Source organism: Falco peregrinus, chromosome 7 (assembly GCF_023634155.1).
Source record: "Falco peregrinus isolate bFalPer1 chromosome 7, bFalPer1.pri, whole genome shotgun sequence".
NCBI lineage: Eukaryota > Metazoa > Chordata > Aves > Falconiformes > Falconidae > Falco > Falco peregrinus.
This window is the reverse complement of record NC_073727.1, coordinates 37,530,594-37,556,074: the sequence shown is the minus strand read 5'-3', so window position 1 is coordinate 37,556,074 and position 25,481 is coordinate 37,530,594. Positions and strand designations below refer to the sequence as shown.

General features: G+C 38.3%; 1 protein-coding gene across 9 annotated transcripts in view; it reads right to left on the bottom strand.

The window, feature by feature from the left end:
- Positions 1 to 3,104: 3,104 nt before the first annotated feature.
- EYA4 (EYA transcriptional coactivator and phosphatase 4) overlaps positions 3,105 to 25,481 on the bottom strand; it is a 158,009-nt gene continuing 135,632 nt past the window's right edge. For 6 of the 9 annotated variants that reach the window (XM_055811194.1, XM_027795993.2, XM_013304657.3 and 3 more), the window contains exons 13-19: positions 21,959 to 22,048; positions 15,850 to 15,908; positions 15,585 to 15,745; positions 13,124 to 13,238; positions 11,140 to 11,261; positions 8,733 to 8,833; positions 3,105 to 7,139 (exon numbers count right to left, since the gene is read on the bottom strand). In XM_055811194.1, the coding sequence (XP_055667169.1) occupies positions 7,059 to 7,139; positions 8,733 to 8,833; positions 11,140 to 11,261; positions 13,124 to 13,238; positions 15,585 to 15,745; positions 15,850 to 15,908; positions 21,959 to 22,048 (729 nt within the window). In that variant the 3' untranslated portion in view covers positions 3,105 to 7,058. Of the gene's footprint in view, positions 7,140 to 8,732; positions 8,834 to 8,872; positions 8,974 to 11,139; positions 11,262 to 13,123; positions 13,239 to 15,584; positions 15,746 to 15,849; positions 15,909 to 21,958; positions 22,049 to 25,481 lie in introns of all 9 variants that reach the window. The other 3 variants (XM_005230135.3, XM_055811193.1, XM_027796000.2) reach the window with 1 other exon arrangement.

Here is a 25,481-nt window from a genome sequence, read left to right as displayed (position 1 = left end):
GCATTAATTATGTACAATGTTGCCATCTGCTAAACAAGGCAATTTTGGCCAGGGCTTGGCAATTTCTTGCCGGACGTGAAGTTTAAAACCAAGGCTTTTCAACCGTAAAATTACTGCCTTGTAAAAGGACAGATAAATGTCTAAGCAAGCGCCTCATTACTGTCAAAGCAATGATTTGTTGTTTCATTTTACTGTTGTGTTTTCCTGGTTATTAGAGTGAAGGTTGAGTCAGCCTTTCCATTATAAATAAACTGCTTTTAAGGAACTGCAGTTTAACTAAAGAAGAAAATTCACTGTGAGCATTTAGGTAAAATAAAAACACTAGCAAGTGCTTGGATACCCTGAACGGTTCTTGGCTTCTTGAGGGCCAAAATTAGGGGTTGGGTTTTTTTCCTCTCTGAATAGGTTCCTCCCAGCTTGGACCCCTGTTTCACTCAGAACCAGCTTAGTCTAAGGAGGGTGTAAAAAAAGCTCAGAGATATTTAGTAAAGCACTGGCAGCTGCAGTTCTTGCTCCCTGGGAGCTAACCCCAGGGTTGGGGTATTGCCCTTTCCCACTGGCATGGTGGCAAGCAAAGTTGTGGTGTGCAAGGAGAGGGGTCAGGTAAGTGGGGTGAGTGCCCAGCTTGAGAAGGGACCTGGGCAGGTTCAGCCCTTTCCTTTCTCGACTGGCTGTGGGGGCCAGGTAGCTACACAGCCTCTGTTGTGGCCACCAGGCAGTTCAATATTGAATATGTTCTTCATTTCTTCTTCCCATCCCTTACCTTTCATTTCCCTCCCATCCCCCCTGATTTCAGAAGCATTCCTCTTCACTATAAGACCTCACTAGGACCTTTTTGAGTCAGAAAGCTAGAAAACAAGATCCTAATCCACACAAACTGAAAGCAAAGAACAGGAGCTTGATATGCCAGCGGAGAGCCACAGTCACCAGATTCCTGTTTTGCTGGGTAATCTGGTGGGCTCCTGATTCACCCTTTCTCTAAACAGGACTAGATATGTTCCATTCACTGATGATGGTGTGTGTAGTCCCAAAACATAGTTTGGTTTCAATGAGTCAACAATTTCTAATAGTTTCCAAATAGTTTCAGTTGCTTTTTGTCATGATGAAAAAGTGTGTGCTTCCTGGTAGGGCACAGTAGGGTGTATAGTAGCATAGGAAACATGAATCACTTTATGATTCTTGCTCCTCTGCAGCAATTCATTCCCCCAGACAGTGAGAGCACAGCAGAAAAATCAAGTCCAATTAACCTCCATTCTCAGCCTGACTCCTTGATGAGATATAGTTCACTTAAATCCTGTCCTTCATGCTCCTCTGCTCTCTTGCTTCTTGTTTACTGCAGTACATATGTGAATTTCTAGTAACTTATGTTTAGATGTATGTTTGATGACCAATTCATTTGGCAAATTTGAGAAATGGTGCTTTGTGCAGCAAAGGATTTTCTTTGCTAGTCCTCTTAAAAATCAATTCGTGAAACTTTCTGGTGTTTTCTCCCTTTCTCCCTTCCCAACCAGAAAAAAAAACAACCCCAAAACCTTCTTGATTTTGTTGTTAGTGGTTTCAAGTCAAGAGATTCAGTTTCTGAAAAACCAAGCCTTGACATTTGTAGAGAAACTAACATGCAAAAACAGACTATTGAGAAGTTTTGACTTTCTCAGCGTTCTTCCTGCTGCCTGGGCTTTTGGCGACTGAAACAATTCCCCCAAATTTATAAACATTTGCAAAATGTTTCTGAATCCATTATTTGTTTGGAAAAAAATAATGGATCAAACATGTCAACCCTAAACATGCATCCCCCTAGAGATAATATATTGGCAACCAACAGAAGAGATACATAAATCCATTCTGAATTTCTGCTTGGTTTTCCTTGGGGATTTTCTATTGGTAATAGATAATGAGAAGAGGTTATTTTTGCACCCAAATGAGGAAGAGTTATTTCTCCACCCGTAAATGCTCTCAGGTTAATATTGTTCAGTTCAGCACTGTGAATTGTCACGTGCTATAACCCAGACAAAAGCTTTTAAGATAAAAGCCCCCAATATCTCATTTTTATTCTGATGCGACAAGGGAAAAGCTCTGAAATCTCCCACAGTTTTAATGGAGAGGAAAATAATTTTCTGACTACCTTTTATCTCAGTCTCCTGAAATGGTACTAAGTGGTTCCTCTTCTCTACAGTCACATCCAAACCCAGCTGGGAGACACAGTGTTAAAACTACTGTTTACTATGGGTCTGTTTGCTCGGTAGATGGGCCTTCTTTATATTTTGTCCGCTCTATTTTTGAAATATTTTCCTTTTCGTTCCTAAAATTGAAGTAGTGACAGATGTACATACAGAACATATATTTGTAACAGACATGCTTTCAACTACTGGGGAAAAAAAGCCCCACTATTTACAAGCTGTCTCTTGTGGCTGAAGCACTGTGGTTACCAAGGCTCTGCCACTCGCTATGTTCCCAAGATCCTACTATCACACTTAAGTGGGCTGATAGTCCTAAGTCCCACTTTTGCCTCAAAGCCTGTGCAAGCAGACTGTGGGTGGACTGATGCCTTCAAACCAAGGTCAGCACCTCACTAAGACATGAAGCCCTGCTCCCAAAGACATTTACAAAGTTTCATGAGGCTGAGTCTCAGCTGGAGTGGCTGCTTGCCCTTCAGTAGCCCAGTTTCTTTCCTAACATCCCATGTCCATATTAGCATAACATTAGTGAGTAAATTGGTAAGGGAATTTAAACAAATACATTATGTGTCTAGACCATCAAATTAGTTTGTTCTGTTTTTTGCCCCACGGACACCACAACAAAGGTGTTATTGCTCAGGCTGCACCTGGGGCAAGGCACCTAATGTCTGGGGCAAGGCACCTCATGTTCTTGGTGAGGAAAGCTCGGTGGAGACCAGAGGGAGGTTCCCTCTAGATGCTGCACCCTGCAAACTGTACGCAGGTCAACCAGACCACACGGGCACAGGGTTGCTCCAGGCACAAACCACAGAGGCAGTGTGGACATACTTAAAAAGAGTCCAAGGTCACACTCAGTTCCTGCTAGAGACATTGTGTATGGAGGGTTTCAACCACAAACCAAGCATCTTACAACATCATATAGTGCAGAAAATGACATTTCCAAGTGTATTTATTGAGAAATAGTAAAGATGTACATAATTTTACAAGCTTTTCATTTTAATTTACATTTTCTTAAATTATGTAGGCCCTAATAAACTATAATCTGCTAATACATGACAGAGACCCTTGGCTTCAATTATATCTCCAAAATGCTGCTCTTGCTGGGATTTTGGCTCTTGTCACTTCAGCTCCTCTTCAGAGATACTAAATACCATATTCATTTAGAGCATATGCCTGGTGTCAATCCTGTAAAGCAGAGATGACTTTTGAACCGAAACCCTAGATATGGATACAACCTCACAGCCAAGACTAGTCTTCCTATCATGGGTCAAGTCCATGTTCTCCATAAACTCTGCAATTCCAACTGGCTGCAGGATTTCATCTGCACTTCATCATGAAGTGTGCTTGTATACAGGATTTTGATTTGGCCTCGTCTCCCTTGTCAGTGCTTGCACTGGAACATACTCTGCGTCTGCTTTAGATGCAGCCACTGCTGCTCACACTGGAGTCTAATGAAAACAGATCTGGGAGCTAACTGCCACCTATATCTTTGTGCACAATCTCCACAGGCATGAAAAAATAAGCATAATTTTTAGGTTTTCCTGTCCTCTTTTACTGATATACTGAACTGCACAGAGTTATATCTATTTAAGATACTATCTTGTGACTGCAATCACACAGTATTTGTATTCTGCTAGCTGACTACTCAAATGCCTAATGAACGTTCAAGTTCTGTACTGACAGAACTGCTAGAGTACCAGCAAAAGGCATTAAATTCTCTACTTCTTTTGCCCAAAACACTTGAAAACATGACATTGTGCTCAATTCTGGTTGTTGAGAGGCTGAAGGGAAGGCAGTTTCTGGTTAACATGCTGTTGATTGAAAATGCACTCAGTGTCAAAAGATCAGCCTTCAGTTTAATCTACTTAGGCCCATCTGGAACAGTCTGGCGTGACTGTGTCTCTGCCTTGGTTATTTTCTCCTCTGTACTGTTCATGCAGGAAAATGTATTGCAGTAATTTTTCTCTACAAGGAAGGCATGTTACACACTTTTATTTAAAGATATGTATCAATTTTTGCTTAGCAAGACAGTATTTGTGCTCTGAAATTTTGTTTTAGAATTTTAGTATTGCGAAGGCTTTTGAGTTCCATTCTTGAATTTTCTTTGGATGTACGTTTTCTTGGATTATTTATTTTTATAATTAACTTCTGCTATGGCAGCACACAGAATCCAAGTTAAAATCAGAACTTTGTCATGTTCTGTAAAACTTCCCTCCTTTTGCCTCCATCTCCTCTCCAGAAGTCCAGTGTATTAATTGAGCCATACCTGCCACAGAGAGCTAAGCACAACTCCAATGAAGGCACTGCAAACCTTTACAAGAACCAACGGTTGTTGCTGGGCTATTCTTTGTTCTTACATTTGATTAGGAAAAGAACACTGAAAAGCTGAACAAATAACTTGAGAAATAATATTGCTTCATGCATTTAAATAACACTATGACTTGTCCAAAAAACAACAAAAAAAGAAAAATAAGCTAGTTCACCATACCAATTTTTTTGGTTTAAGGCTTTTACATTGAGACTTCTATGCAATGTTATGATGCTGGAACTTGAGAGGGCCTTGTTTGAACTTTTTTCCTATTCCAGTAGAAACACTTTTTTCCTCACCTGAAAAACTACCAAAAGCTGGTACTACAGCTTTTTTTGAAAAACTTACTTCCAAGGCAAATTTGACTAGACAGGTACTGTAAATATAAAGAAGGTATGCGCAATTTTTACTTTTTGGACACACAAATCTACCACCCAAATAGCTAGTGTATAATGAATTCATATGTGGCAAGTCTCATGTGATGGCTTTAAACTGCCTAGTGATAACAAGTTACCATTAGTTTGTTGTGTGATGACTTGTATACCCAGTTCCAACACAGCAAAGAAATACCATTTTAATGAATTTAAAGAGGAGTTTTGCCTTGGACTTTTAGTGGCTCCAGGCTTTCACCTACCAACTAACCTTCATATAACCTACAAGGTTTAAATCAACAAAATTATGAATTGGTACTAGACATATGGTGGCTTCACAGCACAGAGAGGGAAGATCTTGACCTCAGTGCTGGCTACTGTACTTGTGTAGGCATCCTGGAGTTTACACTTAACATCTTCTCTTGCACATACCTCTTCATGCAGTCAGAGCACAAGTAACCTCAGGTGTCTCCACGTACAGTGTTAAAAATCAAAAAGCAGTTTCCATCTTCTGTCATGAGAGACGAACCACCTGCTGTTGTTCAGAGTGCTCAAAGCTGCACGTGGAGCACTAAGGTCCCTGTGTGCAATACGAACCTTACTCATTTTCCAAAGCTGAAAGGCAGCATGTTCAAAACTTGCAAGATAATTATCACTGTATGGACCGTAATTTTTAATAGAAGTGATGAAAATTAAGGTAATATATTTCTCAACATTTCTTCATAAAAATTCCCTGCTTATCCTCTCTTCAGATGCTACTGAAATTTTTGATTCAGAAACGTTTAGGGTTGTTCCTGTGTAATAACTATTGTGCAATCAAAAATGGGTGAAAGAAAATCATGTTGACCCAAACCAGAAGACACATAAATGTGGAACAGAATGGAAGAGCTACCAAAACACTGTTCTATTTACTGAAGTGGACTGTGTTCCTGAAATGGCCAACATCATCATGCCAGCAATTTCAGCAGCTTGTGTTGATCCTGAATATGCTAAATGTAGCATCATTTGTGCATCTGTCTGGTGAGAGATTCTTCAGTAATTTTTCATTCCTACCAAACTTGTGTTTTATTCCCCATCTGGGCTAAACTCCACATTTTCACCTTCCAGTAATGCCACCTGCACACTTTGTCTGCTGGGTGGAAATTTGTTATTTTAAACACAGCAGACGCACTCACTGTATGGCTTTCGGTGGACTAAGCAATTCATGAATATGGCTCTTAGTTCTCTTGTCAGAGAGTCAAGAAATGATGCTGAAGGTGTTAAACACTTTTTTTAGCTTTCAAGGTAGCGGTCCCCAGTATCAACTTCCCAACATACTCTTAACTTTCCTCAAACAATCAGTGGAATTATTCAGAATCCAAATAAAAACACAAACTTTCCTTTTATTGTTTTTTCTTACTGCAACAAATACTTAAATGCTTTGGTGCAGCCCTGCTCTTTGATTTCTTTGAATTTCAAATTTGGTCATGTCAAAAATTATCACAAAGGTTTTTTTGTTTATCTACATACTTCTTAACCAAAATTACATTATAACACACGAACACAGTCTTCTCTTTAAGGCACAACACATCATTATGCACATTCTGTTTGCCAAACTTATAAAAGAGACATTATATAACCCTCTCCCTCCCCTGCCCCCCAAAAAAAGAAAGAAAAATTGCATCCACTTCCAAAATCAGCTGCTAATAAAGTCACAGTAAATTATTTTCATCAATAATTTACACAAATTACAGGTCTAGACAGGATTGTCATTATACAGTCTGAGTGCATTCCAATTCAGATTTTCTGGGTTAGGTAGGCTAAAGTCTGGTTCAAACCTCAGTGCTGAGAATATATCCCATTTTGAGGAATGTTGTTGAACACCACCTTGTTGGCTGGAAAATGCGTGTTGGTGCTTTGCCAGTTCGAGTCCTTTGTTCTCTCCTGTCAGGGCTCACTTGGTGTGTACCAGCAACCTCCACAGTTTTAATTCATTTAAAAACGTTGCATATATAAGACCATAGAGCTTCATTACGTAGCACTAATGTTTTAACTCCATTCAGCAATCTGAATTCTTCAATTTGGAATTTTTAATTCCAAATATTTCTTCCCTTCTTAAGACAATTCATATGTGTAAAGCCAGAGGCATTGAATCACACATAAAACTTCAGTGTACTTGAAATACATATATAAAAAAAAAAAAGGATCGCCAACTTTAGAACACAGTTACAAATACTCTAGTTCCAGTGCTTGATGGAGAGCCAAGAGGTCCGAATGACTGGATATCCTCCAGAAAGGCATGTTGTGCTGCGTTTGTTAGAGGGGGGAAAAGGTCAGGAAAGATGAACACTGTGACACAGGGTGGTATGTGACACACGAGGCTAGTCAGACTACCACCACGTATTTTACACCTTTTACACCACTGTGTTTCTGGATTGATTTTTGCTAGTAAAGTACTGACAAAAATCAGACCAAAATAGATCTGAGTTTAACAGTTCAACTGAAGCTAAAATAACTAGGTAGTCTTTCTTAATACTTCCTTTGGAAAGAGCCTGTTATTTAGTAAGGGCTACTTGCTTATTGTTAGCATGCAAACTCATACGAAGGAGCATTAACAGAAAATCCCTTTCTGCTCCACTTATTAGTTATTAGACATTGCAAAATACCAAATGATCATTTTAAGAGCTAGAAGACTTTCATTAAAAGAGGCTTCCCACACAACACTTTGAAACACATCTGAATTACATTTTTCTCCATCTAGGGGGGAAAAAAGATCTCTTTGGATAAGAAAATAACACATTTCTGGTTTATGAAAAAGATTATTTGTGTTGCAGAAAGCATCAGTATCTGTGAAAGATGCATATATATGCACTATTCTCCTTCAGCAATTCATCGGAATAGAAAAAACCCCATACTTTCATGTTGTGTTCAGATCTATTTGTAATGTTCTATATTCATTCAACTCTTGGAATTCTGTTTCCATCCATGCAATACAGCCAACGTTAAGAAAAAAAGCATGCTGAACTGGAAAGTACACAATCCAACCACCTTTGTTTAGCACAAACTATAAAAGACCCATCACCAGCACTGTACCTATATTAAAGAACCATTTGGAATGAGCATTTTAGTTATTATCATTTTGTTTTCACTCCAGCCACAACACTAAAAGGGCACTTAATTTTGGTACTCCTAGCACAATGATATTTTACTTGTCCTGTGCACACATTGTGAGACAAAAATTTTCAATTTCTGCACACTTTCAGAGGTCATACTGGGAAGTATGGTGCAAATTACTAATCTGAGCTGTTTCTGAACATTGAAAACTTATCTGGTAAAATTTAGACTTGAATTATTATCATAAGAAAATTTAATTAAGGAAAAAGTTCATTTTTAGAAACACAGATTTGATGCATGATCTCTATTTTGTGTTCATTTTCCTTTTGCAGGTATGTCTTTCTTGAAGCAAATTATATGTTCACCATATTCACTCCAGGAAACTATAGATCTTCATCTATGTTAGTAAAAAATTGCACAGTCCTTTGGATGTTTTTCCACACTCTCTGTAACACTTCTCTTTCACCATTTAAAGAAAACCACCACTCAACCATCGTGTCATAGCTCTTTCTAGCTCTTACGTTTATCTTTTATTTGCTTGAAGCTAGTCAGACATTTTTTCTGCATTTCTCATTTATTTTTAAAATAATTTTGCATTGAAGCAAATGCTATAATCCAAATGGTTCAATTTACTCTAAGTTTTAATCTCATCATGCTCTCGTTGCCTTGCATCTGTGGACTGAAATTATTTGTCATTCTGCAATTTTGCAACACTGACAGAAATGCAAACAGAAAGGCTTGCATTAGTAGCTATGTATCACACCAACATTTCAGAAGACAGGTTACCTTTTTTGCTGCCTGTTCTTCTTCTACACCATCCCCAATTACAACATATACTACTTTTCTGCCAAACCTTTGCATTATTCGTTCAAAGCAACTTTCTTTTCCTGGAAGATAAATGAGATAAGAGTTCAGCGTGAAGTTACCTGATTAGCTGCATGTTCCTCATCTCGTCCATCTCCAATCACAACATAAGTTATGTTAGTGCCAAATCTGGACACTATACGTTCAAAACAGCTCTCTTTGCCTGAAAAACAATGCACTACTTATTCAAGCTATCAAGTGAGTAATGGTAAAGTCCTACAAAGGATTACTGCAGGGGTAAGACATTATTACTACTACTTTTTAGAATTTCTCAGCCTTGGGATTTAGAGCCAAAACTGGTAAGAAGTACTTAATTCCCTTAGTGATGCCAAGCTGTGCCAGGTAAAACTAAATCTCTTCCTCAACAGTTACAGGAAAGTCACTAAAATAATTAGCAGCACTGCAAAAATGAATAGGTCAGTGAATGAATAATTGGGTTCAAATATTTCCCTATTATTGCAGTAATATTTTTTCAGGAAAAGCAGAAATTTTAATTCTAACGTATTTGCAACAATGAGTGATGTAGCAATGGAAAAACTATTCAAAGTACAATGGACAAGCAAAACAAATTTAGACAACAGGTTCCTGGGAGAACTTCATGAAGCATTTGGCTCTTTTTGAGAAATGTGGAAGCAAGCAGGCTAAGCCAGTAACAACAATAAACAGGATTGAAAGAGATCAAGCAAAATCAGACTGATCTTCTCATTGTACTGCAGGTTCAGTTTTAACAACAAATGCTTGTCCTATCCATCCTAAAACCGCCATAGTATGATGTTTCCACTGTTTACACAAGCGATATCCATTTTTAATTAACCATTTCCATTAGGAAGTTTCTCTTTGAAATGCCACCTACACATGCCCTATTGCAAAGAAATCACCACCTATTGTTATACTTCCCATCAACGCAGAGAACGATTATTTCTTTCCTCTCTGCAATAGCTTTTTACCTTGTTTGCTATTATGTCTATCCCCGCCCCAGGTTTTTAGTCTCTTCTCACAAGCTCATGATTTCTAGATCTCTGATTCTCACTGCTTTCTTGCTTTTTTTCAGCTGGTCACAAAAAAAGGCTTATGATTAGAAAAAGCATCGTGTCTATTAACTGTTGAGTGAGGACCAGATTTCAGTGCATGCAAGCAACAGCTGCAATTATAGTCCTGTGCTCGGCACAGTGCAGAGATCACTGACATGAAAAACAGAGAGAGATCTTGTACCCCAGATTTTGCTGTGCTCCTGACAGGGGTGTAACAGCAGCCACACTGTTCTCAGAAGGAATTCCTGGTGCAGAATTACTTCAACAGAGCCTCCAGAGACTGTGCTCCACTTCACCACCCCTTCTGTGCTGCTGGCACTATTTCTTAATGCTCCTTCCTTTGGTCCGAGTGCAATCTCAGTGACCGAATCCAACATGTACAGGCTGTATGACAGATGACATTCATTCCAGAGGCTGCTCAGTACCCTGTGGTATTTGGGATACTTCGTGCCTTGACTTAAGTTTTTAAAGTATTTGAGGCACTTCTGTCTAGAGGACTGCTACAGCTAATTAAAGGATGACCAAGGTCATAGTTTTTCCTGACACTCTTAGAATATGCATTGTTTTTTCACTTACTAAATTAGTTTAGGAAACCTATTGTAATGCTTTTGTCAATGAAGTGTCACACTTTGTGTTATATAAGGCGTCATAGTTATAGAAATGATTCATTCCTTAATTAATAATTGGTGAATCATGAAATCTGCCAAAATAATCAGTCATTGTAGGCTGTCACATTCCACAGCAATAATAACTTTTCTTGGTTTACAAGAAAATTTTGGTTGCCATTTCCAGAAAACACAGATTTCCAAACAGTAATACACAAGAGGTACACAGTTATCAACAGAACAGGGAAGTGTCCTTGTGGCATCCATCAACACAGCTTCTGTTGGTAACATTGCCATCACTGATGTACTACGCTTCCAGAAAAAGATTGTGAAGTGGTAGCCTAGCTTACACAGAACTGAAGGTCAGAGCAGAGAGTATTTTAACAGAAGTTCTGCTTAGATTTAATTCACACAACATTTTTCTTCATTATTTTCTGCACATTCCTTGTTTTCACCGTACTTAGGAGTTTCTGAGGCTTTTGATCAGTATGAGGACCTTATTCTTTCAGGCATCACTGAAAATAAGGTGAATTCAGAATTTATTGACATAAACACATCTGAACATATGCAATGCCTAAATCTCATAACTAACACTGCAAGTGTCAGGGAAGTTTCTTGGAATCCATCCATTACTGGAAAAAAAATATTGGTAACGCAATGTAGTCAGAATGGATGAAAGAATAATTTTCTTACCTATTTTGGTTGCACTGTAAATATTTTCAATAGGAAAAGCTCCTCCTAAGCTGTATAGTAGAACTTTTGCAAGTGCTGGGATAAGCTGGGTTGTTGTTACCAACACATTTACACAGTTACTCCTAAAATAAGAGAAATAGTTTAAGTTTAAATAGTTTAAAACCATTACCCAAATGCTGATGAGGTGAACCAGCTGTGAGGAGCGTATTCAGGATTCCTCAACATTTACTTTCACTCACACAGCAGTGCTGCTCAGCACCATCACTTCAGAAAAATGTACATAAAACTTTTGGCAAAGTCCTTTAAAGAAATACACAGGATTTGTAGGAAATATTCTACACTGGTTTATAAAAAACAGGTCCTTGAAGACAAGTCAACTAAAATACAGACATTAAGTTTATCAGCTACCCCCGAAAATAGGCATTTGAATGCTTTGGAAGCATTGTTTTCATGCTGGCAATTAATTGGCAGTAGCTACCAGCCAAAGAAAAGAATGAGGAGAATGCAAACCCATCATTTGTTACTCCTGTCTTGAGGGGGAATAAAAAGCCAATTCACATTTCTGCACAATGACATTACTTTCTTCATAGAATTATAGCATCGTTTAGGTTGGAAAAGACCTTTATCATCAAGTTGAGCCATTAACCTAGCACTGCCAAGTCCACTAATGTTTCAAGAGTAAGAACATTTCTGAGAAGAGGGAGAGAGAAAAAAAATCGTGTTAATATGCTAGCAAGCGAATGGTGAGGATGAAAACTTGAATGGAGTTGTGCTAGCAGTTACACAACAGAAAACTCAGAGCCAGGCTACTTCAGGTACCGACAGGCTGGAACGTGAGTGTGACCATGGTTTGAAGATGGAGCTGAGAGAAAACAGTTGCGATTTTTTCTCCCGGTTCTTCCACAAATTCCAAGCAAGACCTTAGGCTACTATTTCTGCTTTAATATATCTTGATTTTCTGCCAGTAACATATAGGTAATGTTTAGCTGCCTCACAGGGAGCTTCTGAAGATTTAAAGCTGTACAGCTCTTTGAAGACAAGACAAAGGACTTATTTAAGAGTCCTAAGTAACTCGTAAGAGTTTTCCAGACTCATCCACCAATGCTCAACTGGCCTTCATTACCAAATGTCTTTTTGAAGACTAGCAATTTGGAAAGCGGTAAACACAATGGCTTACACAATTTTTTTACTTTTCTTTATCTTGAAGTGTTTAAGACACTTTTAAATAAACAATAAGTAAGAGAGAAACATGTTGCAAAAGTTGTTAAATTTAAAATAATTTTTTCACATCTTTCCAAGTTTGTTCTTTCCACTTGATGCTGAGTCTTTTCCCAGACATGTTCAGAAGGCAAGATGGCTAACATTGGATTTTTTTATGGTTTACAACGAGAATTTTTGAGGATTTCTGATAAGATATATATTGCATGGCTGGCTAAGTAGGAGCAGTGTTCACAGTTTTATTATTTCAAAGGAACAATACACTTTATGTCTCATTACTGGGAACACAGACTTTTAACTCAGTTAAAACAGATTTCTGCTCTTCTGAGAACTTAGATAGACGCTTAAGCATACTGATTTGTCTGGAAGGACAGAAGGAAAATGTTTTTGTGTTCTGGGATCTATACAGTATTTAGGTGGCATTGTGAATAGGCAGAAACATCGAAGGAAAGAAGAGAGAGATGTGGAGTTCAGAGGATGCTGCCCAGAAGATAATAAATTGAAGGCTGGCTCAGAATTCTACAATTCCCTTTCAATGTCCACAGGGACATTTATCACATTTTAGAAGACACTTCATACTATCTTTAGTAAATACTAGAATCACTGAAAATGTAATCACTTTGCATGGAATTTTTCCTACTCGGAAGTCATATTAGATCTATTCTGTTCTTTAAAGACACTAATTTATTGTAACTTAAAATGTCAAAAAAATAGCCATTACAAGCCCAAAACTAAAAAATTTTTTACAGTAGACTTGAATACATACCTTGTGCTAATAATTGATAATGATTTAAGTGCATTTGTTAGCCAGGAGTCTGTCAGAGCTTCAATCTCTGCTCTTAATTGCAACCATGCATCTCTTTTAGCAGGACCTAGGAGTCCTTTTACGTAAAAAAGCAAGAAAAGAAAAAAACCAAACAAATTAAGTTCTGTATTAGCTGGAATATATAGATTTTATGGTCATTGACTCTATTTTAAATTCTACTAGAACCTGAAAAAACATCAAAGAGAAAATCTATTGTCTACAAGGCTCAGTAAATGGTGCTCTGTTTTTATTTGCACTCCACTATATCAAGCAATGTCAGAGAATATTGCAGATAGCAATAATTAGTTGTCTGATTACTATGTTTCAAAGCATACCTTTCAGAAACACTTTTTTTGTTTTAAACCAACCGCTCACATACATCTTCCTCTTTAATTACCAGAGGCAGTGACAAGTAGATCCATGCCATCGGGAACATAGGCAGAAACACTCACAAATCAAGAGACTTCAGAATAAACTTGCCTTTGCAGTATCTGTGTGTGTTTAAAACTGCCCTGCTTATGACTCTGTATACAGATGAACTTCAGGTTACACATATGGAAATACATTTGTTTGCTGATGGCTTGCTCTTCACATCCTTGTAGTTAGTAATGACAGCTCTTTTTACAGCGTTTACAGCCCTGTAATGGCTGTACATCTTACATTCTCATATCTCAGTTAGTCCCTTAAAAGCACCTTAAAATTCACTTTTGGGTATGCATGGTCAGGTTTAAAAAAATACCCTGCCTATTGAATGTTGAGACATGAGTTCTTTGGAACTAAATAACCTGAATTTAGATTTGGTCCTGGAAGAGCAAGGAAGCAAGCTTCATGACCTTTAGTATCCCTCTTTTCCTACAGCATATGTTCCCACGCAGTGGTGATGACTGTCTTCAAAAATTTTAAATGAAGCAACGAAAAATACTTTAAAAAGGCTAGTTCGATCTAGCCTTCTGTTGCCTTCTCACAGCTATTTTGGAATACATGCATATGTGATAAAAAGATTTTTATAAAAGTTAAGAGGTACAGGATGAATGAAGGAACTTGCACGCTAAGGATGGAATATATTTCAGAAACAGTATTTGTGGGAGAGAATAAAAGCCTTAATACAAGTCACCAGATATCTGCACTCTGCCTTTGCAATGTTCCTTTTAGTGTGTTTCCCTATGCTGTGCTATTGGACTTAAGCTCTTACTAGGGTTAAAGGTTTTATGAAATGCAACAGCTTTAGAACCTTAGATGAATTAGGGCACATAAGAAAGCCCAGTAAACTTTTGGATAATACTGTTTGAAGCATTATTAATACATAAAAACTCTATTCACGACACCAATGAAGGGCAAGGCAAGGCAAGTGAAAGCCAACCATCTGCTATCAGCCTTCGGTCCTACTGCTTCTTCCCATGACAAGTAAAGACTGAACTACTCTGAGTGAAAACATATATTGCAGATTTACATAATTTAGAAAATGATTAAGGTAATGAATAATTCACTGTCCATATTAGTTGTACTGTTCCTCATGTCTGAGAGACTGCAGGAAGTGTTAAAAGAACACCAGACTGTCTGGGTTTGCTGAAGGTGAGTTTACTTTAAGTTTCAGGTTCCTTTGAAGTAAATTTCAGATGAGTTGAAAAAGCCCATGCTATAGAATGGGAAAGTCTTCACTTGGGCCCCTTCCTGGTTGGGTTGGCCTCATCTTATCTTCAACTGTGGCTGGAGCAATACCTGAAGACTTGTAAATATTCCTTGTTCTTCCAGTCCCTGCAAGTCACACAGGGCTCTACAGAACATATTCTTTCAGTTCTGTTGCTTGATTTCCTACAAGCCTGCTAGCACAGACATGAGTGTGTCTATGAATGAAAACAAGAAAGCTCTCAGCCCAAATAAGACTTGGATTTCTTGCTAATGTAATGAACTGTGTAAGCTACATGGTCAACAAAAGGGGCTAGTGGCATGGCAGTGTTTTCTTGCATCCACCGGTGAAACCAGACTAGCAGGTACCCAGCAGGGAGTTTAGCAGACGGTGTGCTGTTATGAACCGAATAATGAAAATGTAGGGTGGAAAAGGTCAGCCACAACTAATTTGGGCTGTGGAAACTATTCAAACTCTTTTCTAGAATAACAGCATCTTTTAGGTAGAATAAGTGACTCAACCAATCAGTGAGTATAGCTGAGCTGGGTCTGAAGGAGGAAAATGGGCTCTGTGGAAGCTAAATGGAAGCCTGCTCAGTTTCCCCATCTCTGGTTCTGCACAACAGCACAGTATTGTCTCTGCTGTTACAGTCAGTAGCTTTCAATAGCCCACAGTCTAGTTACACCACTTCCCATTCATTCTGTGGCTTCCGAGGCACATTCCCTTGATGGGAGTTCATCGCCATGCAATTTAACCTGATCAGCATTCTAAATTGATTTTGACAATTAAACTCACCTCCTATGTTGTTCTTGTAAGTATTATACAACTCTTTTACTCTTCTGTAACGGAAAGCCAGCTTCCTCATCCAGTCAACCCCTCCTCTTACACCTGTTGGCAGACAAAGGTTTGCACTACTTGCAGCTGCATGGAAGCCATCAGTTGCAAAACTGTAGGTACTGCAAACACCCAAAATACAGTAAAAATAAATACAATGTATTCCTGTAAGTGCTCAATTTAATCTTTGAAGAAAAAAATAAATGAAACAAATGCTGTATCTTACCTTAGATCTTGTCCATTATCATCAGAAGAAACATCATCTATATGAACTTGATCACACTCCTGTTGAAAAAAAAATAAAAATGATAAATTATAAGAGAGTATGCTCATTATATGCCTAGTATAGATGTTAAGAAAAGATCGGTGCAGGCCACTAACTGCACCAGAAGATGGCAGAATATGTACACCTATAGCTTCCTATCACCCTACAAAATAATACCACCTTCAACTCCTACACTGTATGATGTATTAGTTAAAATAGGCCTTTTAAAAAGCGGTATGTAATTTTAGTGTGACTTTAGATTAAAATAATTTTAACTAAAAAAAAACCCCAACAATTGCAAGCCTCATTTATAGTCTCCCTAGCATACCAATGTTTCAAAATCACCTAAACCTTGTTTCCCCACTTCCTAAAAGCTAGTGATGATGGACCTCAACAGGCATATAATTTCTATTAAGTTTCTAGGAGTTTGGATGTTTATCAGATTCCTTTATTGATTTCTCCAAATGTCTTTGGCTGGAAAATCATAGATAATCAAGCAGTCCTGGAGAACTTAATTATTTTCTGGGTTTGGAAGGGATGGAAGTAATTCCAGGGAACTGAGATACACTGGAAAACTGAACTCCCCTCCAAGCTGGTTTTACAATTGGATTGCTATCAAATATCCCTTTCTGCCCAGTGGTTACGGCAGAAAGGTATGAAAATGTGGGGGAAGCACAAATAAATGTCAAACCATCACGCAACAGTAAATATTAACAGGCATTGTATTACTGTTTTCTGTAGCTGTTAGAATTAACCCAAGGATGCACTTGACATTTGGTGGCCAGACATTCTACCTTCCTGTATGTAAGTAACTTTTTAATATTTAAAATAGCTGTTGTTAGTGTAATATAATTTATGGAAAAGTTAAAGGATGTATTTAAAAATTACTCCCCAACTAATGTTTTCCCATAATTTAACCTCAACACTAAGACAAAATGAGGCTGAGCTTTCAGTATGTCCACTTCTGTGCCTCAGTTGAAAAGCTGCCCGACTAATCTATGTCAAATAAAGTTGCTGACAAGCAGCACTTAATTCAGACTCTCTGTGACATACAGGAGTACACAGTTCTAAATTTCCAGTCTCGGTCTCGTACCAGTGCTAAGTTGTCCAGATACAGGATAAATCTGAACACAGGAGTGATTTGCAAATGTGTATGACACAAGTTCCTGAAGTGTGCATTTGGGGAATGACCGTTTCTTCTTTTTGTTTTGTTTGCTTTCCACTGAATGAAAACTTAACAGATTTTTACCCGCATGAAGCAAGTTGTTAAAAAAAAATGAACCATTTTTCTATAAAATAAATATATCATTTCATTTTCAAATACGTAATTTCTTCGCATCATACAGGCAGTCATCATTTACAATTTTGGATCAAGACTAAAAGAACGAGTGGCCAAACTCTACTCATCTAGCTTAATCCATTAAGACAGGCATGAAAGAGCTGTGTTCAAGGACCAGAAATGAAGCATTCTTCTCCCACCAGAGAAACACAATTTTTTCATTCTGTCTGAGGAGATTATCTTGAGCTGTAGAGTACTTTAAAGAAGCTGCTTTTGGATGTAAATAGTGAATGAAAAGAGAAAGAAAAAGGGGAAGTGGCAGCTGAAATAAACGATTCCTTGCTTTACCCTTATTTATTATTTACACTCCAGAAAAAAAATGCAACTATACTTCACTCAGTATAGGACAGGAACTCAAAAATCAGAGAAAAAGCCCCACTGGGACAAATTCTAACTCTATATTTTGCAATATCTGAGCAATATCTGGCTTCCTAACTACCTTCACAGATTTCCCTGGAATTGGTCAAAGCATAAAATAATTCTAACAGTTCAAAAATCAGTCCTGTGGATTTGAAAGTGTACTAATTAAATTGAGGGCATGCAGAAGCCCTGATGGATAAGCAGGAGTGTCTACTGCCGTCTGGGTTTTGTTAAGCCTTTCAGCTACATTGTTCCAGCCTTGAAAATTCCAGATAACTGTTCTGCTGATAATTTCATTATTAAGTTAAATATGAGTGGGTGGCAAAGGCTCAGCTGTTTACTTTTTTTTTTTTTTTTCTCTCACTGTTCTCTGAGTCCAGGAACAGGAGATGAGGGAAACACGCAGTTTTCTGATTACTTGCCACCGGTCCCTGCAAGGAAGTTGTTAAGCTTGTACAGGGCTCAAACCCAACAGCACTCTCCAGCTTTCCCCCTTTCTCTTCTCCTCTCAGATCTATCACTCACCTCTTCAACACACCCGCCATGCACATTTGCTGACCAACAACAAACTCATGCTCATGACTCCTTGCTTTACTTTTTTTTTGTTTACTTATCTACAACTAAAAAGTTTACATTTTACAAATTCACTTACATGGTATGAAAATAACTTTCCAGAAAAAGAGGAAAAGCAGATGGCTTGAGCAGATTTGAGATAATTCTTTACTTTTCTCATAGGAAATGGGAAACTGGTGGCACAACACTACATCTGGTATTTGGTTTGCAGAAGATACCAAGCAGTTGTGGGGAGGAAGGAAAGCAAGCAAGCTCTCTGTCACTTTAAATGTTAAGGTGAAATAATTTTCACATCAGCTCCAGTACTAGTTACACTCAAATCACAGTGGCTTACTGTCAGTGCAAGGTCAAAACTAAGAAAGATAAAATATATTTCCTTTTAGTGAGAATACAGGAAAGGAATCTAAGTACAGTAACTGGCTGTTGCTTGAAGCAATACTAATTTAAATTATATCTGAGTGCAGTCAATTCTTTGCAGCAATTTTTAGAGCCTGAAAATTTGAGAGTACAGAATCAACAAATCATCCATACAAATTATCCTCCTGGAATGGACAGTAATTCCATTATCCAGTAAAAACAGTGACTCACCACACTGAACAAAAAAATGTTATTACTGAGGGGATATTCAGCACTATGCTTTCTCAGGGTACGCAGAACACCCCTTTTTATGTATATGCTTCAGTCTCTGTTAAAACTAGTTTGACCTGCCTCCCAAATTGAGACTTACCTAATTCTTATTTTTTATTTCTTATTTCTATTTCTGAGAAAAAAACAATGACAAAATCTTGTTTAAAATATGGCAGGATTATCATTCAAATGGAAATGTAATTCAGTTTGTCCTGAGAGTGGAGGGGGATAATGGAGTTGGAAGATTCATACCCAAATTTCTGCTTGCACTTTGTAGAAATTGGAGGTTTTGCATGCATGCCCTACCAACATTTCTAAAAGCTGTCTTAAAATTAACCCTGAGATAGTGAGAAAAACTTCATTTTATCCCTTATCTGGTTGAGAAAAGAATGCATTAGTCTGGATATCATTACAGAATTGTGTCCTATCTCTAAGCATTGTTTAGGCACATGAACTTTCTAGAGCACCAGACTCCTATTTTCATGGCAAAACACCAACTGCCCTCCCAAGCGATACTTCTCAAGCTAACTAAAATTTATACACTGAGAATGAAATAGCTGGAGAACAGCCTAGCCTGAAATAAAAGTGCAGCTTGGCTGATTAGAACATGGGTTACTGGGTCAGCAGGGAATGTCTCAGCAGATTGGAATTTCTGCATCAGCAGTCATTGTAGTGAGACAGATTTGCATAGAGGAAGGAAAACTTTATTTTTGTATGTGATAACTTCAGTAACTTGGTTATTATTACTATACCCTGGTATGCCGTGTTTGCAACCAAGAAAAACGGCGGGGGGGGGGAAAGAAAGCTTAGGGAACATACTGACTGGAGCCAGTATCACAGGAATATAGGTTCATGACTCAGCACTAAAAAAAGTGAGATGAAAGGATAAGTAATCTGTCTAGTGAATAAAGTTCTATTTCACTTCCTCCAGTAAGAACTGAAGGTCTTGTGTCTTGCGTAGCCATGACCATCAGCAGCTCAGCACTCGCTTCCCCTCTCCTGGGGGAGGATGGAGAGAGGAAGACAACGAGAGAGAGATATGGAGAGAAATGAGAAACACCCCAAGTCAGAACTGGGGAATTCTTGTAATTCATTACACAGTCATCATGCAGATGCTCTGTAATATTCAGTAACGGCCATGTGCTCTGCAAACATCTTTAAACAGACAGATTTATTCATTTGCATATTAAAGACACAGGATGCCATGCAACTGTATCTTATTTGCCAAGAAGATACAAAATTGTTGTCTTCTTGCATATGCCAGAATGTGTGCATCCAGCTCATTTGAGAACAAGAAGTTTGGAATTTTGGTAATCTTATAAGAAAGTTGGTTGTGAAACAACGATGAATTGGTTAGAAGATTCTTAGCTGCATACAGAAATTTGTTTTAATCAAATCAAATTGATTGAGTTACGAGATTCTCCGAGAAAGTCCCCAAGTAGTATTTTTTGATTTATCTAAAACTGAAAACTGTTTGGATACCGTTCAAGCTGGAATAAGCTGGAGTATGAATTCTTGGACAGGATATTAAAACCATTCTATGAAGAATATACAAAATGTGATGATCCACCTACGAAAGCTGAACCTGAGATCTACAAAGAAAATAAATAAAAGGAATGAAGCTTCAACGGCCATAAGCAAAAATAAAGAGGTATAGAAAGAGGGTAAAGCTCCATTTTGCTGAACTCTTGCACTTGAACTCAGCACAAGATGGAAGAACTCTGGGCATATGCTACCAAAAGGCTTAAAGTTCATTGGGTGCCATGTGAAATCTGAACACACAGGGACAAAGGTCTGCTAAAAAGAAATTCAAGCAATGCTTTGTAAAATTGGTTTGGACTCTATTCCTGGCATGGGGCACCAGAAGGAGAACATTCACCAAACGCACTTGCATTGTCAAGTGATGATTCGCTAGGACTGCAATAAAACTCCGACTGGCAAAGGCATGTCCAGAGCTTTACTTTCTTTTGTTTCTGCTGCTGGAAGGAGGAAGTGCAGCTCAGGTACAGGGTGAAGTACATCCCAGTCTGTTGACTTAAAAAGAGCTAAGAATAAATGAGGTCTGCAAGGGACGACAAAGACAACCGCAGCCTGGTACCTTCAGCTTTTCTTATTGCCTACAGTCGACAAAGGAACAAAAGAAGTGCACACTAGGAAAATCAATGTCCCATTGAATAGAAAAATCTCACTTACCCTCATTTTTTCTATTCACTCACCAGAGACCTTTCTATTGGATTTTAAACAAAAAAAACCCCTCAGTGTCTTCCAGCTGCCATTAGTGGCAAAATCTCTTTCCATGGAGAGAGGAAGAACACAACTGATTTAGACTAGGGGAAGATCTGAAAAGCCCACAGTTTAATTTGAGAACTGTTTTTCACTGCCTGTCTCTTGACACACGTGGTTGTAAGACTCACTTTCCATATTAACAGATTTGGACTCTCAGAGTGAAACAAGAAGTCTGTGAAGCCCAGCTGATGAGCCTGATTCCCAGACTGCTGTTCCTGTGGCACTCCACCTGTGTCCCCCTGACAGGTGAGCAATCCACAATAGTCACTCTCTAGAAAGAGGTCTCTCCCTTTTCTGACTGCATGACAAATTGCATACCCTGGGTACATCGTGACGAAACATGTGGTCACCTGGTTGTCTCAGGAAGAGGCATCACTGATGTGTACAGCTGCCATAGTCCCAGCTCTCTGATGCTGCAGTCTTCAATGAGGAAAATGAAGAATATTCTACCTTTGAGCAAGAAAGGGGGGCCTGTGGCCAAAAGGCTACTCAGGTGTGTGAAGAGAAGAACACAGTCCCTTGTGGTGAGATGGCAGCACCCACTGAAAGTGAATGTAGAGAACTTCAAGAGAATGAATAGGTGGCACATATGTCCCGCCTGGAAATGACTGCAGACAGCTCTAAATCCATGGAAACTGAAAAGACAGCCATAGGACAAAACCAAGAAAGTGTAGTTTGCAGATTCTCTGTCTCACCCAGTTTCATGGACGGACTCTGGTCCCACAGGAAGTCACTGTCACCTGGCTAACCTCTCTCTGATTACAGTATGACAAACCCAAAGTCTAGGTAGGTGGAAAATGTCACACATAACAAACACTAAGGCACAGCAAAACCACTGTGTTAAAACCCCAGGAGTAACAGTGTTTATGTTCTTTTGATTCTTACCTCTAAATCATTAAAAAATAAATGTGTGTCAGCAAGATTAAAAATCATTTCTTCCATTCGCAATCCAAGGGTCACTGCCATTGGTGGATCCTTTGAACAGAGAAAACAAGGTTAACTACTTAAATACCTTTAAGTTATACCAAAATTACTTTTAAAACTGCTGTATGCAAAGTATTTTGAGAAATTAACACTGCAAGAAAATTTCTCTAAAATCCTTTCAGTATTAAGCTATTTTAATATAAGGCTACAAGAGGAGACTGCTGGACTTGTGTGAGAACATCTGGGGAGCTGAGGAAGTTGAAACATCAAGTTTTTTGGAAGTCAAGGAATTTGTAACCTGGCTAAACTGAGGGGAAAACCTGGTGGCTGTATGAAAACCTGCATAAAGGCGGCTGTAAACAGGGAACGATCTTCTCACAAAATGTAATATAAGAAACTCAATATTTATTATTGTAAGAATGCACTAATTTTTTCATCCCTGAGCATTTTATAAAAATATGTGAATATCTTGCCTGTCAATTTGTGAGCAGAAAAAAGCAGTCATGGAGCAATAACTGATTTTTCTGACTGAATGTCTTGAGTCAGCAGCAGAGGTAGGAACGAGGTTACTTCATGTGACACCCAGTCCACTGCACAATTCCACTGATCTCTTGGCTCTTTTTCCTAATTTTTGGGCACACAGAAGTTCTCACCAAGGTCATGCTAAACAGGACTAGGAAAGGTAGTTATCTCTAACAAATTATTACTCTGTGAGCAATTATCCTACACCGTGATAGGAAGGTGTGGTTTCAGAGGCCTTTTTAATTTCTAATGTCCCTGCTTTATAAAAATACAAAAGGTAGTCTGAACTTATGCCCATTCCCCCAAACTGAGTTTCACTTTGGATAAATCACCACTGCCTTGCCTATGCTTAGGCCTGTATCACTTCTTCTCCACACTTTCCGCCACTCCAGTATGTATCTTCAAACCCTGCACTTGGTCCTTCTCTGTCTCAATATTTACACTTCTTCCATATAGGCACTCTGATGAATTTCTGGGCTCTCCTTTATGATTTTATTGCAGGTATTCATTCAACAAAGTGCCTGTAAGTGTTCTTCTAAGTGTTCTTCAGCATGCCTACAATCTATGGCACAATTCTTTAGGTGGTCCATGGGAATGGGAAAGCATATGTGAGTTTGCTTGTTTGCTACAGATCATCCCTTCGTTTCTGAAGAACTATAGGATTCCTGTCCCTGGATGACATTCATTCAAAATGTTGTATCTGTCATAGGTCAGCTTTCACACCATTAAATCACTCTACCTCAACAAGATACCACAAATCTACCAATCTGCAGTAACAGTTTGTCTGAGAGGACTTAGTGTCCAGTAAATGTGAGATGATTAATTTAATTTTGCTAGTCTTGCTAGAAAAGAGTTTAAGCTAATCTGCATTACCTTACTGAGAATGCACACGGACAGTTCCTGATGCTTAACTGACACCTGGTAACTAGTTTTACCATTGCCTTAACCATCTGCCTGAGCTTGTGCATTCAGTTAACTTTTTTACGCCTAAAATGGGAGCATACGACAATGGACTTTTAAAATACATGTGATCCTCTTCTCAGTAAAATAAGAAAAAAAATCTGTATTTCATCATTTAAAACGCTGACACTAGCAAGTTTTAGAAATCCCTTCTTAAATACCTTGAGATTAAAACTCTTAACGTTTACCAGCATCTGGCTACAAAATCACAAAAAACCTTAAATGATCATTTGCTAGTATTAGGATCAAAGGCTTCCCGATCAGGATCAGACATCTGCTACTCCAGGGCTTCGTAATGACAGAATAAAAGATGGCTTCTGCCCTCAAGTATTTCAAAATTAATGGTAAAATCTGAAACATAGACATATTTTGACCCTTGCTCATGAAAAAGTCAGACTTGAAGGGGAGAACAGTGTACAAGAAATTGTAATGATCTAAAGTTAGACCCAATTCTCTGCCAATGAAAGGAAATATTTTTATGTTGACCCTTGAACTGGTCTAGACTACCTTTCAGAAGTAAAAGCAAATGCAGTGTCTAGTAACATAACTTCATCCCCTACGTCTTCTGCAGTCATGTTCAGTGGATCTGAAAGTCACGTGGCTGAAGGCAGCCACAAATGCGAAGGTCAGTTTTCCAAGGGGATGATAAAGGAACACAAGTTAACAGATTTGCAAAAACTCATGTAAGATACTTAGAACACAAATCATCAAAATACTCTGGACTCCTGCGATTCCTCATCAAGTCATAATGCTTTTATCAAAATGTCATCACATATAAACATGTGTTTCTCTCTCCTTTCTCTCGTGGTTTTTTTCAGTGCACAGTAAATTATAGATTTTTCTTCCTAGGTATAATATAATAGAGTATTTGCAATATGCTTCTAACCGCAATTCTACAAATATTAAGGCATGTGCATAACTTTATGCACAGGTGGTAACTCATTATTATTTATGTGAGTTAAGTTATTCACTGGAGTGCTTCCAAGACTGGAATCTCAGACTTTTGATTCTCTGCCTCTTTTTTCCCCTTCCTGGGTAGAAGCAGACTTAAATGCGGAAATTTGCTATAACATATTCCATTATAATCCAATTTATTTTTACAGAAACTACCAACTACGTATCACAATTTCCTGCCTTGCCTAGTATAGTTGAAAGACATAAATGTGACAAAGCTTTTATGATTTTCTTATTAGCAGTATTTTTGTAACCAACTATGCCTGACTTTATTACCGTTAAAATGAGATTTCCTATGTTCCTGTTTTGACAAAGGCATGTGAATGATATTGCTAGGCACTATATGTAAAATAAAATAAAGCAAAGCGAATTCATTTCAGCTTAGCATGAATCAGTCTGGGATCTCCCCATAACAAGTTCTCATAAGAAGAGTCACTGGGATTGAATTCTTAAGACATGAACAATTCTTCCTTTAATAAATTGGCCAAAACTTGCACTGCAACTGTTTAACAAGAATTTAACATCATGTTCCAGCTCTTGCCATGTGAAGTTCATTCCTTTACATACAAAAATAGACAGAGGAAGCAGATTTGTCAGGGTCTTGTGGTTTTATGTTTGCATAATGTGGAGGAACATCCCAATCATCATTATACTGTCTTTCAATTTGAAGCCCAAGTTGCAGACTGATTCAAGTGGCACAAAAAACTGAGTGTTGAAAAGAAAGCAAGAAACATGTGCAGCTGATACAGATTTGAGCACAGCAAATTGAGAAGCTGAGTAAGAGGCAGACTGAACTTCTGCCAGAATGGTATTCTGTGCTATCTGCACAAGCATATACAAAAAAGGAAACAATTAAAAAAAGAAACAACCCTGGAAGCTTTTCCCAGATGATTTGCAGAATAAAGAACAACTCTTTGGCTCTCAGAGGCATGATTTTAGCCAGATATCATTAGCGTGCAAAAGAAGCAAGACCAGCTACAGCACTTCTGTATACCAAAATACAAATTACTTTGGTTACGTTAGTATGAAGGGCACTAAACTGGAGCCA